Here is a 17,232-nt window from a genome sequence, read left to right as displayed (position 1 = left end):
ATCTGCGGTGGGTTTCTTGAGGAGTGGTGTCACCTCTGCGTGTTTCCAGGCATTGGGGAAAGTGGCTGTGATGATCAATACATTGATGATGGTGGTGAGCTGGTGGCTCATTGCGTCGCTTCCAAGGTTGAAGAGTCAATGGGGAATGGGCCGGTGGACTCTCCCATGAGGCTGGAGTTCATTAAGGCTGTGGTGTTAGATTCATGCTAAACACAGATGTTTGTTCTATATTCTTACTAGAGAAAAGATACACAAATCAAAGGCTACGTTGTCTAAGGTAGCCATGAAATTATGAGTGCAATTTCAAGGTGGGATATTAACCTGGTGACATATTTCCTACTGCTTAATGCTTCCCAAGACTGCATGTGAAATATGTTGAAGGTGATGACCATAAAGAAAATGAGGATTGTCCAATTTATTTGGTGGGTGTTGGTCTGTTGAATAGGGTAGAGGAGATGCTAGTGAGTGCTGCACAAGAGTGACAATTGATTAAGAATTTTCTAAGGTGTTGGATTTAGTGGTGTATTGGGATTGCAGAACTATTGGCAGGTGACTGGCAAGTTATCAATTGACAGCACTGTTTAACTGAAAGAGGATATATTCATGTCACCTGTTAGTGTCAGGAAGAAAATTATAATCTGCAAAAGACCATCTTGTCATGATAGTGACAAAGAAGAGATTTAAGTGCTGATATTTGGTAGCCTACCATAGATGGAGATGTGAAACATTTGTTTCTGGACCGTTGTCTTTGGAGGATGAGTGACTGGAATATGGTTACTAGATTAACCCAAGTTTGAACTTTGAAAAAGTTGCCATACATTTATTGGAGCTATTTTAGGTTGTGTTAAGATACTTAATCTTTTCCTGTCCAAGAGATGTTTTTTAACTAAGTGTGTTTCATACATCGGTATTTAAGGCAAAGTGGAATCCGGACACATAGTTGCATTGAATCACGGGCAGGTGAACACTCCGGCCAAAAATATTAGTAGTGGTGGGAATACTTTTTAAAGATTGAGAGGCGTAATATAAAAAAAGCTAATCATGAGAATGGACATTTGTTTCATGAGCTTCTACAGAGTAGCTTCTTTTCTCATTTTTGTAGTATGCTGGCTTGATGTACAAGTGGAAAGAAGGAAATGGGGAGGTAATGGAAGTAGGCAGGATGGTGAGAGAATTCTGCCTAGTCCAGACATTTGATCTTTCAAGTACTTATGATAAAATCAAATAAAGCCCAAGAGCTTCGTAGTGTGGCACTGGCTGTATGTTATGGATCCTAATTTAGTGAATAAAATCAACCTAAAACTATTACTTAGGCATGTTTAATGCATGTACCAAACAGAAATTAAATTACAGATAACTGAAAGCCGGGTCAAAATAAACTGGATGAACCACATATTCTCACAAATAATCTGTTTACTCAACAGCTTTGCAGGAAACATTCCTAACAAAATGTTCACCCACAATGACCAACTCCCTTCCAGTCTTCTCAACTGATCTTACTATCCCTTCATTTCTTCCAGTTGTCTGATACAGTTATCCGGCAAATCTCTCATCACAGCTCTTTCAAGCTTCATTTACATGCGGAAAAGTCAATTGTTTAATTCAAAACCATCTCTTTTCCTTGGCGCACCCAAAATTCTACTAGAGGTCCACAACTATAGCTTGTTCTTTATCACAAACTACCTATTACTATGGAAGCAAATTGAAACCCAGAAAGTTGTAACTATACACCATCTGACCTCAACTTTTTCAAACAAACCATTGTCTAAGCAGTCCTATTTTTGGGATTGGTGTGGTTATGAGTTCAATATAGAGATGACTATACAGCAAACACCACCACAAATTCTTATGATACATAAGTATACTCTTATGGTTTACAGTATACTAAAACTTAAATTCTTATAGGTTCTTAAACTAACAAGGCAAAAGTCATCAGATGTAGTATTTAAATCAATCCATAACCAAACCTGATTTGAGTATCGGCCAATTCCAAATTCTCATCTTTTTTTTTGGGCGGAAAGATTTGTATTGCCATTTTCAAAATCACTGTTGCATTAGTTACCTTAGACATAAAAGTCCCCAAACTACAAGGAGAAACATCTCATAAGTACCTTTCCTCTGGCTATAACATCTGTGTGACAAATTCTCATTTTTAGCATAGATCTGATTCAGCAATCATGAATAGGTTAAACACAAACAGGGGTTGCGACAGAAGAATATTTAACAGAGTTAATAACCTGCCCATCAGGATGTAACTGCCTGATATAATGTTGCATAATACTTCACATCCCTGTCAATTGATCTGAAGTAATAAAAGGGGACACATAGCACTTTATGAAAGTTTTTATTAAAAAGTAAAAATAGATTAATATTAAAAGTTAACATTAAATGAAGGTTTTGGTCTCAGATTGCTAACTACTGGACCAAAATGTATTAAATGATTTTCGGCTTTTTTCAGGATTCCAGTTAAGCACATATCTTGTTGGATATTTTGTCATAAAAAAATGTTCTGCTTTCTGTGTGACTGCCATTGGATTTCAGGGGTGATATGTAATCTAGACACCCTGGTCATCATTATGAGTGATCAAGTCCATTTTCGATTAAAATGGCCAAAATGGGATTACATGTGGTGTGGCATTACCATACCTTGTATTCCTGGGTGCAGTAATGCCACATATTGTACTGGGGAGAAATCCTCCAGGTCATACTTAGATGCCTGAAATTATGAGTTCACAATCATGTGTTAATACCTATTGTATAAGGGACTGCAGGGGTTTCATTTGTGACCCCCCCCCCTCCAAAGTAATACTGGATCCTGGTATTACAGCAATCTCTGGTATCCATAACATTACTGGGTGTGGTATAACATCGGGCTAGTCATAATGATAGCATATGGGGAGAAAGAAGGCACACTATACCATTCTTGAGATTAGCCACCAGTCATACAAAGCACAACCACAGCAGTGTAGATGCTGGGAGTGAGCTAGAGAAACACATTTCGAAGATATGTGCATGGCAATATGTGTGCTGAGTAAGTGATTTGCTTGATAATTGTCTGAGAGCTGAGAACACTGCCCTCGGAATTATTATTTTACATTCATAATGACCTCTTGTTCTACTTTCAGGTTGCTCTTAATGACTCTCTGATGTCTTCCAAGTATGAAATCACCAGAAAACATGCCAATGAAAGCAAACTCCATATCAAGGAACTTTCTGGAAATGACAGTGGACTCTACTCGTGTGAAGCAGTTTTCCTAGTTGGAAAAAGCCAAGGAAATATCAATCTAAGTGTTCTCAGTTACATGGTGCCTCTCAAACCCTTTCTTGTGATTGTCGCTGAAGTCATAGTATTAGTATCAATCATCTTAGTTTATGAGATGCACAATAAAAAAAAGAAAGCACGCGCAGGTAAGAATTTTCACATTTTAAAGGTTAGTCCTTTTTTTGTTATTCTATTATACTGATACAGAATATCTTACAATCACGTCCAGCCTAGCACTGTTTGCCTGAATGACCTCAATATCACTAGACAGTATCCACTATGCATCCAACCACAAATACTTTGGCTGGCCACTAAACATTCTGCCACTGATCACCCACCATTTGATTAGAATTTCCTGTTACAATTGCCACACAGATTACTTTCACTAAACTAGGATCCATAATACACAGCCATTCTCATACTCTGAAGCTCTTGGGCTTTACTTCATTTTATCATAACTACTTTAAAGATTAAAGAGGTCATTTCGATGGTGGAGCTACCGCCACCAACAGGTTATGGGTGGTGGTCTACCCGCCATTGGAAGGCCATTCCCCACCTGCCACAATAGAATGGCAGGCGGTTCCATGGCAGTCAAACTCTGACTGCCTTGCAACCTACAGGCTCCTTGAGCCTGACGGTGCGGCGGAGGGCCTCCCGATCCATTGGTGGCGGTGCCTACCAGGCACTGCCACAGGGATTATGATGTCCCTTTCCGCCTGCCTGTTCATGGCGGTTAACCTGCAACAGGCAGCCGTAAAGGGACTTTGGGGACTCGTAGTGGGGCCCACTTACCCCCTGGCCCCCAAACACTGGACCTGGGTAGGTGTCCCCTTACATATATCTGCACCATGTGGCAAGTTCCGCACGGTGCCGGCCACATAGTGCAGGAAAATGTAAATTGGCCCTTTTTTGCATTGTGGCGGGTGCTGCTGTCAGCAGCACCCAACACAATGCAAAACATAGGCAATGCAACCACCTTGGTGGCAGTTGCATTGTTATTTGTACGGTGGGAATGCTGCCTTGTAAGCGAGCGGTCCAAAATACGATACGATGGCGGGCGGACTGAAGTCCGTCTGTCATCATAGTGACCCCCTAAGTGTCTGGACTTGATTTTTTCATTCACCGCCCTGCCTACTTTCATTACCTATCTATTTCCTTCATTCTACTTGTACATCTAGCCAGCATACACTAATAATGACAAGCATCTGCAATGCACTAGGTCTCGCATTTACGCGAGTTTGAGCTATTTCCATTGTAAATGACAAAGCCTTTTATTTCTGTTTTGGTTTTTAAAACATAAATGAAAAGACATTGTCATTTACAATGCCAATAGCTTAAACTCTCACGAATGCGAGACCTATTGCATTCCAAATGCTTGAAGACATAGCTGAGTTGCCCCCTTCTGTCTCCCATGGCCCCTGAAGTGCTCCCCATTTGCTACAAGTTCAATAAACAAGCCGGTGGACACAATTGCAGACGAGAGACCATCCTGCAGTAAGAAAAGCTCATTAAAGAGAATAGGGTTTACAGACCGAAGAAGGCGTACCGTGTAACAATGGAAGTAAAAGGGCCATTCCTCATGGGAGGTTACAAATGAAAACAAGGCGGTACTAAGGCGGGACAAAAAGCCTAATTACAAATCGGAAGCCAGCATTTAAGAAGGACAATGACAAATATTGGTGGGAAGTGGGTGGGGCTTCAAGTACATACTCCAATACAGCATGCCTCGCAGAGCGGCGCATGCGCTCCCCAGGCTTGACCTAAAAACCCGAAGTAGGCACTCAGAAAGAATCAATTATTTAGCACTAACCGTAAATACCACACTACTGTTTTAAACATGGTCTCTAACTGCAGTATTTATTTGCAAGTATCTTTGATGCTATTGGCAAAGAGTAATAGGTAAATAATTTTCCTTTGAGTAACTGCAGCTGTAACTACTACTTGCAGATTGCTGTACCCTTATAAAGTGTCAAATGTATAGAGTGATCCCCATTCTGCACATGCAAACCTGCAAGTAGTGAGTGCACAGAGTGAGCAAAGGGGGACATTAGAGGCACTTTTCGATGCTTGACCTACTTTGTTCCCGTTTTAGTTTTGGGGCAATTTAAGTACCTTTTCACTTCCAGTGCATGGCTTTAGTTATCTTTGTTGAAGATAATATGGACTGATCTTATTATATGCCCAAAAAGCATCCCATAACGCCTCACACAGATGTTCATATTATACCAGGGGTGTTATATATGATGTAGCTGAAAGCTATTAGTAAGTGGGCGATAGGTATGGCACTTGAGGAATACCTAGGATTAAGAAAGGAGTTTTCTAAAGTTGAATGGATACCCATGCTTTTGTGTGCGAAAAGAAATCCATTTTCCCCAACACTGATTTTATGCAGTGTTTTCTCTTAATGTCCAGGTGGGGACTCAGAATTAACAATAAGCACCTCACATGTCAGAATTTCAGATGTGTAAGTTAGACTGTACCACTGAATGCACACTGCCTTTCACTCTAGGCCAATGACCTGCTTTGAACCCATGATGGAGTGCAGAGGACATTTTAAGGACAATTCCTTTCTGAGTAGCTCACATAGATGTGGCTACGTCTTACAGGAACTAATGGACGATGGTATGAAAATGTTATTGAAGGTTAAGATATTTATACAGAGACAGCTTTGAACCAGACATAATCTCCCACCTTTAGTAAAACATAATCGCCCACCTTTACTAAGTGGATATGTGTGTATGTTAAAGTATGACTCTCTGGTTATGTGATCCAATTCCAAAGAAACAAGGGTTACCCCTACAGCACCCAGGTCTCTGTCCACACATGGGTTGGTCCGTATGATTTTGGGTTCTAGTCGCACAAGGGTTGGTCCCACCTTTATGGCCACACAAGGATCAGGGTTCTGTACTACAGCTTCAAATTGCCGGTCACACAAGGAAAGGGCTTGCCCTATAGCACCCAAATATCAAGCCACAGAAGACGGGGATTGGCACTCCAGCATATGGTTCCAGGTTGAGCAAGGATAAAGTATGCCTAATAGCACCCAGGTTTCAAGTGACCGAAAAGCAATGGAAGGCCCTATAACACTTATGTTCCAGGCCACAAAAGGGCTAAGGTAGGCTCTCCGTTATCTGGCTTCTAGGAAAAACAAAGCTAATGCAGGTCTTAAATCACCCAGGTTCCAACCCATATAAGGCACAGAAGGGCAAGGTTGGCCAGCACCCAAGGCCACCTTTGGATTGTAGGAGGCGAGCAAGCAGTCCATCTGTGCACCTTCATCACCAAAGCGCGATGTTAACCAACATTAATGAGGCACCTCCATCACTACATGCCACCTGCAATCTAGCCAGAGCATCTCCTATGACGTACTGGTCTGAATCCATAATCCAAGAAGGAGACTGGAAGGACCACTATGAAAAGAGTTGGAGTAAGGCCCTAACACATGCGTACTGATCGAACCTAAGTTGAATAACAATGGCACACGGACTGGAGAGTTAGAAATACACAAAAACAGAACTAGACTGGTACCCGCATTGTCAGATGAGCAGACCGAGCTGCAAGTGAGACATGTAGGAAGGCATCGGTGGATGGAAATATGCAATAGTTAAAAAATAAATGTACACAGTATAGAGCAACATATGTTTGTCAAATACGAATGCATATAGCTTCCTTCTATGACGTGCTATTCCCAGCATGCCTGCAAACCCGAGCTGCATCCAGCAAACAAGAAAGTGAGCTTCTTTCTCCTTGTCTAGCAATGCCCCTGCCAGCCCTCGCGTGAATACGCTGGATAGATTATGAATGGGAGCGGACAACAAGACTCATTTCAAGCACACCGCTGTACGTGATGCAATCCTAATCCTGTATCTAACAGCAGCAGCATACTCCATCAGAATCAAACTTAGTCCTACTCTTAGGTCTACACCAGACAAGGGGATCGATTCAGGAGCATGCCAGCACCTCCTTGCATACTGCGAGGCAGGAGCTGCACACACCAGCTCTCAGTGGGACTTCATGCACGAGCACCTGCAGGATTTTCTAGGACAGCTGGTGAACTCCGAGTCCCTTCGGAGATGCGCTCTTCCAATAACACATCTCCAAGGCAGCTGGTGAAGAGGCGTGTGGCCTTCAGCAGCTGCTTTCCATTCGGGCACTGACTCTGCAGCACTCCAGGATGCCTACTCTGTGATCCAACTCCATCCCTCGAAGAGGCCAATTGCTCCTGGCTCTACTCACCCCAACACCCCTGACAATCTCTGTCCGAGCACAGGCCAATCACCAGCATGGAAAACACAAAAATACAAGCATTTACAATGCAATAGGTCAAATACCTATTGTGTTGCAGAGCGCGGTGTCCGTGAAGTGGGTGCCACGCACAATAGTAAAGTAAAAAAAAAAAGAATCAGTGCGCGGTGTCCCTGAGGCGGGCACTGCACTCATTAAAAAAGTTTTTAAATGCTGCAGTTCTGGCGGTAAGACGACTTGGATTTGGTGCCAGTCTGCAGGCTACACTAACAAAGCCGACATTCACCCACCTTCCAAGCATGATATACATTTAAAAAACACACAAAGGGGGCCACTTTTTAAGTGTGCGAGGGCTAGGCGATCAAATCTTGAAAACGCGCATGGCACGCTCAAGGTAAGCTAAGCACAACGTGCTTAAAGTAGGAGAAACTTCAATAAAAAAAAAATAGTACAGGTACCGTGTAACAACTAAGCAGAGGGGCCAGTAGCCATGGGAGGATAGAAATGGCGACATGGCCGTACTAAGGAGGGACTAAAAAGCCTATTTAATCAGAAACCAGCATTTACGAAGGACAAAGACACAAGCCAATGAAAAATATGGGCGGGGCTTCTTTCCCGTACTGTACTACAACAGATCATCGCCAGAGCAGGGTTTGCGTGCTGACTCTAGGCTCGACCTAAAAAAGTAGCTAATCTGTAGAAGCTCATAAAACAAATTTCCATTCTCAAGATTAGCTATTTTAGATTACGCCTGTAACATCTTGAGGCAACCTGTTCTGGGCTAACTACGGGGAGAGGCAGGGGGAACCTGTCAGGCTCTGGTTCTTCCGCAGGCTGCATCCGGGACCCTCCCACAGACAGGACCAGGCAGCACACGGTGCTTTCACTGGCAACATGGAAGCCCCGCCCCACACTCAGGCACATGCTTGCCTGACTTCCTTCTCCGGTTCTGCTTCCTCTGGCCGGCCCCAGCCAAGGTCAGGCTTTCCTCGCCCCGGTTTGTGGGGAATTACGGAGCGAGGTCTCCGTCAACTTTTAGAAAACAGCACAACTTCTTGTGCTGAGCATGTCGGGCAATCATGCCCCACAAGCCCCCTTCTCAAGCCCAAGCCATTAGCTTCAAAAGTACCCAACACGTGCTTCTGGTGCATGGGCACAGAGCTGAGGGGCACAGTAAGGGCAAGTGCTCCTCGCGCTCCAGAGTGATGCACCAAGCACAGCGCTCACCACACGCTGCTGCGGGTCAAGCCCACGCCAGGGCCTCAAAACCTAGGACTCCTGCGGCGCCCCAGGTCCCAAAATCCTGAGAGGCAGAGCTGGGCTCAGGCAGGACAGCACATAGGAACCACCAGTAGACAGCAACTGGGTCACCCGGTGGTTCCTCCTCACGCCCAGCAGTATTTCAGGTCCAATCAGGTAACCAACCAACATGGGGTCACCCCTATATTTATACTACCAATGTCTTTGTTCTCACTATGGCCAGGGCTCTGTGCCCGGTCTAAACCCGTTCTGGGGGGCACTTGAAAACATATTTACAGTGCACAACAACCTCCTTTGTGAGTGTAGGTTCTGGCCCCAGACACACCACAGGGGCGGAGCCAGCATTGTGTAATGCAGGCACAAGTCCTATTCAGGCCCAGGTGCTACTCCTCCCACTACTCCAAATGCAGATCAGCCTATTCAGTCTAGTGCTGACTCACCCAGCCCCTCTGGAGCCACTGCACCCCCCAGCCCCTGTCATCCAGAGCCAGACATGCAATACATAACAGGCAGGCACAAAGACACACAGCACACAGAAATGCCCACTTCTAAAAGTGGCATTCCTAAAATAGTGATAATAAATCTGCGAACAACATTACGCATCGTTTGTTACCATTAGTCCAAACACACCACACTTGATTACGCCACTCCTCATGTCAAAAATTACCACTGAAACACATATCAGGGAATCCCCAATGCATTTCTATGAGAGGACAGTCCCACAGTAGTGAGAAACCAAAATTGATGTTTGTCAGTACCAGGATATGCCACACAGTTAAGGCACATGCCCTACCTTTTACCTACAGCACACCCTGCCCATATGGCTAGCTAGGGTCTACCTTAGGGGTGACTGATAACTGATATGTAGTAAAAGGGGAGTCACAGACGTGGCACCCACTTTACTTGCCATGTCACAGTGGCAGTAAACTGCACACGCAGGCCCTGCAATGGCAGAGGCCTGAGACAGGATTGAAAGGCTACTTTGTTGAGTGGCGCAAGCAGCGCTGCAAGCCCACCAGTAGCATTTAATTTACTGTCCCCGGGTATATGAGATACCACTTTACAAGGGACTGATAGGTAAATTAAATACGCCATACAGGTGTAGACCAATCTTAAAAAGTTTACCATAGAGAGCACATGCACTTCAACACTGGACAGCAGTGATAATGTGCGCAGTGATAATGTGCTCAGAGTCCTAAAATCACCAACACCAGGTCAGAGAAAATACCAGGAAGAAGGCAAAAAGTTCAGGGATGACCTGCAAAAATGGCCAAGTCCAATAGTTACGTACTGCTTTAAGGTATCCTTTTAACATAAAGTACCTTACATTGACATGTGCTTGTATTAACGTGTAATTGCACTGGAATATAATTTACTTGCTGGGTATGTATAAAGTGAACCCAAGTATTAGATTGCATACATAATTAGACTAATTTTATACCTGTTTGACAGGTCCAGTAGTACCTAGGGAAGCCAAAAATTACCAGTCATCTTCGTTTTTAATGTTAATTTGGGATATTGTATTTAGTGTAGGAATTTGCTTTTTCATTTATGGTTACCCCAGATTATATGATTTTTTTCTGGATACTATTTTTGCAGACATTAGTGATCTGTGCCCTGTGACACTGCTAATCAGTGCTGTAGTGCGTGTGCCCTGGCCCAAAAATGGTAGAAGTAATTTTGGATTCATCCACTCGGTCTATATAACTGTTCTGTGAAACCATGCAGATTGTGTTTTGAGAACACTGGAGCGGTGCACTCCCAAGTGAGTATAATATCAATAAAGAAGCTTGATCAGTTTCTTCGTTGCAAAAATATAAGTCTTTATTTCAAACACTCCATGCAAAGTATCGGCCAATGCGTTTCGTTCAATTGTTGAACTTCGTCAGGGCTTAAAAGAGTATGACATAAAAAACATAAATGCAGTAATTATGTGAATAGTGACAGACACAACGTACACTACTAAGCAACATCCTATACGTTTACATGACACTGGAAAGAACTGTGGGTGCATAGTAAATACACATACAATGCATTTTGTGAGTCGTGACAGATAAAATATGCAATACTAAACATATTCCTTTATGATCATTCTACATGACATTGGACATGACCGTGGGTGCATAAAAAAGACATATATGACACATAACAATTGATAAAATCTGTATTTCCACACACGATAGCAACATTGTAACTTATATACACACTTTCTATATCCCTCATTGTGTAGGTGTACATATACTCAACAAGGGATACAGACCAAGCCTCCAGCATATCGTCCTTTTTTATCTATATAACGAAGTTCAGCAATTGAACGAAACGCGTTGGCTGATACTTTGCATGGACTGTTTGAAATAAAGACTTATATTTTTGCAATGAAGAAACTGATCAAGCTTCTTTATTGACATTATACTCACTTGGGAGTGCACCGCGCCAGTGTTCTCAAAGTACTGTGTATCTGCTTGGCAGTTGGCATCCCACAACTGTGGGTGCCGGAGCTGATTGTGCACACCGATTCTTACTATATTACTAAGCTATCACTTGGGGAACCACACCGAGGAGGTGCGGCCATTGGAGTCCGCCGTTGGTTCTCTTTTCTCATCCATGCATATTGTGTATTAATGTACTTATGGCATAGAAGCTAAATGCCATCTGTGGCCATAATGTTTATTTACACCACCCACATATGACAAAAAGGTTATAGTGCCATGTATCACTGCAGTGCATTTAAACACCAGCCTGGCGTTCCAGCTGAGCTGCAGTTTAAGTGCAGTGATAACTAGTGGGTAAATAGCCTTTTCCATGTAGGAAAGCCTACTATAAATCACTCCTAAAGTGTGCGTTGTAAGGTCTCAGGGCTAGATGCCAATACATAATAATAGCACGGATTACATAGTGTGCTCTCACAGTGAAGTAAAACTCAAAAGCTGTGTCGCGGTGTAGGGGTTGCTAGACTTTTCTTCGCCTAGATGATTTTAAAATAATTATTTCTTTTATCTGCTGGGATGAATGCTAGAAAAATGCGTCTAATTTATTACTTACTTAATTTGAATAACCTGATTTAATATTGAAATCTGATTTATGCCAGCTTTGTATAATTGTGCTTATGCTGCCCAATCCAGAATTGGTCAAAACCAGTTCTGTCACTCATCACACCTACAGACTTAACATATACATCTTTAGCTGGGAAATGAACAAGTCTGGCTTGGATTACAATTGCCTACTTCTGAACCTAGGAAGTACAAACTGCTGACCACTTAGCAGGGATTAGCTATCTCGGAGTGGTCAGGAATGGTTGCCGTAACAAAAGGCAACTTTAGCACTATTAGCTTTGACTTGAAAATGACAGGGAAGGTTTTTCTTATTCATAACCCTTGACCATCATTGATAGCCGGAGTCCAGTCACAGCACTAGAAAGAACCAGAGCAGAGGTCATTTAAATACGCAAGTGGATAAGGAGCTGAAGACGTTCCTGTCTAGTAGCAACTGGTTTCAGCCATCTTGAGAGAGGCGCTGCTGGCTAATTTTATAATACGGCAAAGAGGAAGTGCTTCAAAAGGAGATGGGAGCAGCTAAAAAATAGGAAGGTCTGGGTGGAACAAAAAAAATAGGTCAATCTCAAAATATTTCTGGACCAGGGAGGACTCATCTACAGATTTTAAACTTAAACCTGCACTTTACCGAATGCACAAATAGGTTTTGGCTTCATATTGGCCCATACCCCAAGGTTAATTTTCACCAGTCTGTCAGTAAAATTATAATCATTTAGACAAAGTGTTGTTTTAACAAGATATGTAAATTCTGAGCAGCAGGTTGGTTCTTTAGTTTTATTTGTATCCAATAGTTGTTGGCATGAAGCCAGAAGGGCGCATTGCCTTATTTTCCAATATTTAAATTTACCCTAAGAAGTTAACTAGTAGACACATATTAGGTATCTATACCTACGCATGTGATTGTTAGTTGGTATAGCTTGTAAGATCCAAAGACCGCTCTAACCCAGTGGAAATTGTTCTTGGTAGTACATTGTAGAACATTGGTTTCACTTTTCCACTTAATTGCTAAATAGCCCATTGACTAGATTAAATTCCATCAGATGGTTGATGCACAGAGAGTAGCATTTTAAGAACAATTTCTAGGATGTTTTAAGTTAATATGAATTGCAATTGCTTTTTATATTATGTATTGTAAACATCAATGTTTTAATTATTGTTCAGCAATATCTGCTGTAACAAATTCTTTGAGTTGCTATTGTTTTATATTCTTATTTTCAAAACTGTTAGTAATGCCTGAACTTAACATCTGACTCTATGCATTACCCCCTGCTTGTGTCATAGCCACCAGGGGTTGAACAGAGATTCTCTCACACTTTTTTGACCCAACCGGAGGGTGTTTATTGGGTTGGTATAGGTGCCTCCCCCAAAATTAATAACCCCTTTCCTGACATTTGGCATTTAAATCTGGCAATGTATCTTTGTTACATAGATTATAAATGAGTGTGATATGTTTACATATTTACCATAGTCATGTTATCCTGTATTGTTTTATCACAGGAGAGGACGAAAAAGAAGCCGAACAAAGTGTGCATCTGTATGTATCCATTTTTCTTTAATATTTGTTTCTCGTAATTTGTCAAAGCAAACTTATTTAAATTCAGTTTTTAATATATTTTCGTTTGACTTACAGAAAACCTGAAGATACAAATGGTGTAGAAAGTGATACCACCAGGCAGAGGAAGGTTTAAATGTGGAAGAGACTACCAATTGGTAAGATACGTGAAACATTACTTCTTGTTTATCCTTGTTTGTTAACTTATTCCATTTACTTTTCTCTTGGACCACAGAATGTTTTATTCCACATCCAAGAGAAGAATAGGCCAAATAGAACATAGCAATATGTATTTGTAGACATCAATGACATATTTATTTCCAACTTTTAAAAGAGCACATTTCAGTTATTTCTGTTCAAAGTATAAATGTGTGAGCTCTATTTTAGAAACCCTTTCCATTGGTAAAGTCACATGATTGGCTTTCTTGATTAGAAAATAATTTGTAAATGCCCGCATTGTGGCCTCTTCTACATTGGTTGTTAGACCAGTCAGCCTTAGGGTGGCCTTACCCCAAATATTTTGCCTTCACCCCCCTATTTTTCTGAATTTGCTTTTGCTGGCTTTAGGACTCTGTGCACTTTACCAAACCTAACCAGTGCTAAAGTGCTTGTGCTCACTTCCTAAAACATGGTAAAATAGGCTCACACATCATTGGCATATTTACAATAGTTATAGGTCACTAGTAAAGTAGTATGCCATATCCTTAGGACCTGTAAATTAAATGCTACTAATGTGCCTGCAGCACATATTGTGCCACCCACTTATGCAGCTCCTTAAAACATGTCCCATGTCTGCTATTGCAGCCTGAATGCAGTTTTAAACTCGACTTGACGAAATGACCCCCTTGCCAAGCTTTAGAATCCCCTTTTATTATGTATGTCACCCTTAAGTAGGCCCTAGCCAACCCATAGGGCAATGTGCATTAGGTTGGACATGCACTTTTAATTTTTCATGTCCTAGTTGTGAGAAACTGTTACATTTGTTTTTTACTACTGTGAGGTCTATGTCTATGAAAGGATAACCTTGGGTTGCCTTATTACATTTAATAAGTGCTAACTTGTGATTAGGCACGGGTAGGAAGTTCATGTTTGGTGCCTAAGAAATTGCAATTCATGCTTTAATGGTACAGTCAGATTTCAAGTCACAATTTTGAAAATGCCACTTCTAGAAAGTTGGTATATTCCTGCCCTTACCATTTTGTGCCTGCAGCATGTTTCTGGGTTACATGACTGGGTGTAGTTGGCTGGAGCACTTTGTTTATTTCTCACGCATAGCCACATAATAGCCATTCTATTGTGTTAATCCCTCTATCACTGGCACGATGACGCTGCAGAGCTGGGCAAAGCCTCTCTTACAAATCAATAGGCTGTGTCCTGCATTGGGCCTGTAGTCAGCTTGGAGCCAGGCAAGGGAGGCAGGAAATTACAAGCACTTCAAAAGAAATTCTATAGAAACTTCTCCTATTTCAAAAAAGGCACTAGATATAAAGATAGAACTCTCAGAGCCACTCTTCAGCTCACTTTCTCGACCTGAACAAGGGCTCTCAGTGGACTTACTGCTGCTGTGGCCCCAGCTCTATACTTCAAAATACTGCTTTGGTGTCCTTGGAAGGACTGCTGTGCAGCTTGAAGCCTGCATTGAACTCTCAGAATCCTTTCCTGCTGAGCCCTGTTCACTTTTTAAACCCAGGATACCAGAGGGACTCCAAGGATTAGTTGACTGGCATACTGATCAGAGCCTCAGGGATTGAAAAGGCTCCAACCATCTTTAACCTGCACCTGTACCCAGCCTCAATGAGTCCTGGGTGTCCAAGTGGTGCCTCTACGGCCCTGGACCCTTGGTAGTGGTGCTAAAGGAGCCCAGATAGTCAAAAGCCAAACTAATTGGCTAAAAAGTGTTCTGATAACTGAGCGGACACAGCAACCTACCTCCTTGTCGATCCATAAAGGTGCATTGCTGATTGGTCTGACTTTGCAGCACCTCCCACTACCTTCTTCTCTGTAGCAGCAAATCCTATTCAGCTATCCTTCGCAGTTGGGATATCTGGTTTTATGTTAGCTCATCGGCTCCAGCCTCCAGCTTTATCCTGCTGGAGATTTTCAACTTCCCAAACAAACTAAGTTCAAATGTGGAAATCTTTAACAGCACTTCTTCCAGCGGCTCCCCCAAAGACGACGCTTCCTCCCTGGACACCGCTTGCAACCTTGCCCCACTGAACTTTACCATCTCAGACATTTATCCCCCAATTATTTTTAAGTCTGAAGGCAACACCAGCCGGGCCTGATCCACTTCTTCTATTTGACCCATGCACCATTGCGGTCATCTTTATTTTTCCACTTTCATCCAAGCTTGTGTGACTAGATGGCCGCGGTTGGAGCTTTGATTTACGTTGGCACTGGTTGGGGTGCACTTGAGGCGTTAAGGTTTAATTACGTTCCTTGGGTAGGTCTTTCATTGGTCTCCTAGTTTTGACCTATATAGCGAATCGCTCTGCACATTAGGTGGTGTCACTGAATCAAATAATGTTGCCAATATACCTCTAGGTATCTGTCATCTCTATAGTTCTATGGGCACTCATCCTTGGGTGTTGGTAATCGTGACCTGACAAGTTGTATGTATATATGTAAATAATATTATTTATTTTGTAGGTAGATGTGTAATTGTTGCCCAAAGTCCTGAAGAGGCCTGAATTGGTGATAGGCTGAAATGCGTCGACTGTCATTACAATCTGACACCCTATAACGTGGAACCAGTCTTTGAAATATTTGATGAGAGCCTTGAAAAAAAGATGCATAAGTCATTTCAGCTTCCGAGGCTCTACTATTATATGGGGTGATTGAGATGAAGGAATTAAGGTCTTATAATACAATACCATGTGTTGGACCCGGGCCTTTATGGCTGGTTCACCCCTGAACTTTTTGCTTTTGATGGCGTTCATGATTTCTGGCTTGGCGCACTTTTTCCCTGGGTCCCAGAGTGAAAGTGCGTGCGTGGAGTATGGCTGGCCTGCCCTCCCATAGGAATGCATGGGGAATGTGTGTGTCCCTGGTAGTTCCTGATGCGTGGGGAGTGCAGGCTCGAGTTTAGTATGTGTGAACTCGTGAGAGTGAATGCTGCAAGATGGTGTCTGCGGCATGTGTGTGTCTAGTTGGGAAGTGCTACTTCTGGACATTGAGATATGTGTGCAGTGAGGGTGCTGGCGTGTGATTGGCTGGAGCTGGCTGGCATGCCAGGCTCCAGGAAGTCTGGATGAGTCTGCCCGGTGGTGAGTGGGAGATTAGCATGAGTGATGTGTGGGAGGAGTGTACCTGTGTCCTGGATGGGCTGGGTTTTCCCCACACAATGCTGGCTCCGCCCCCCTGTGGTGCGTCTAATGACCCAAGCCCTGCCAGTGAATAGAGAGGGTGGTTGAGGTAAACAGAGTACTCAAGAACCAGCTGCGACTGGTTCCGCCCCCACCCTGCACCTTCAGACAAAGGGAAATGGTGTATAAAAATGGGGCTGTGTCCCCACAGATGTTCTCTTCCAGGATCCAGAGGGGACTGTTGCTGCTGCTGCTGGGCCAGAGGACCGCCACTTGGGGTGTCTCCCTGCCTGGAGACCCAGTGTGCTGGCTCTGGGCCCAGCCTTGCCCCCCCCCTGCCTGCCTCCAGCCCCTGCTGGAGCTTGTGCAGTGCCTACAGCACTGAGAGCGCTGCTCTCTGCCTTTCAGCGCTGGGGAGCGCTGGAATCCCTTGCCTAGTGCTTGAGAGCGCTTTATTTGGCCCGGTGGCGCCTGGGAGCGCCTTTTCTTAGAGGCTAGCGCTGCTAGCGCTTTGAGAGCCAGCCGGTGCCCACCCGGCATCAGCCTGAAATTGCG

The 17,232-nt window shown here is 43.2% G+C and overlaps 1 protein-coding gene across 2 annotated transcripts in view; it reads left to right on the top strand.

The window, feature by feature from the left end:
• The window catches only part of EMB (embigin), a 133,523-nt gene that overhangs the window by 105,217 nt on the left and 11,074 nt on the right, over positions 1–17,232 (top strand). For both annotated transcript variants that reach the window (XM_078675050.1, XM_078675051.1), the window contains exons 6-8: positions 3,126–3,408; positions 13,318–13,354; positions 13,451–13,530. In XM_078675050.1, the coding sequence (XP_078531176.1) occupies positions 3,126–3,408; positions 13,318–13,354; positions 13,451–13,508 (378 nt within the window). In that variant the 3' untranslated portion in view covers positions 13,509–13,530. The remainder of the gene's footprint in view (positions 1–3,125; positions 3,409–13,317; positions 13,355–13,450; positions 13,531–17,232) is intronic.

Source organism: Lissotriton helveticus, chromosome 2_1, assembly GCF_964261635.1.
Source record: "Lissotriton helveticus chromosome 2_1, aLisHel1.1, whole genome shotgun sequence".
Classification (NCBI taxonomy): domain Eukaryota; kingdom Metazoa; phylum Chordata; class Amphibia; order Caudata; family Salamandridae; genus Lissotriton; species Lissotriton helveticus.
This window is presented reverse-complemented; position numbering and strand designations above follow the sequence as displayed.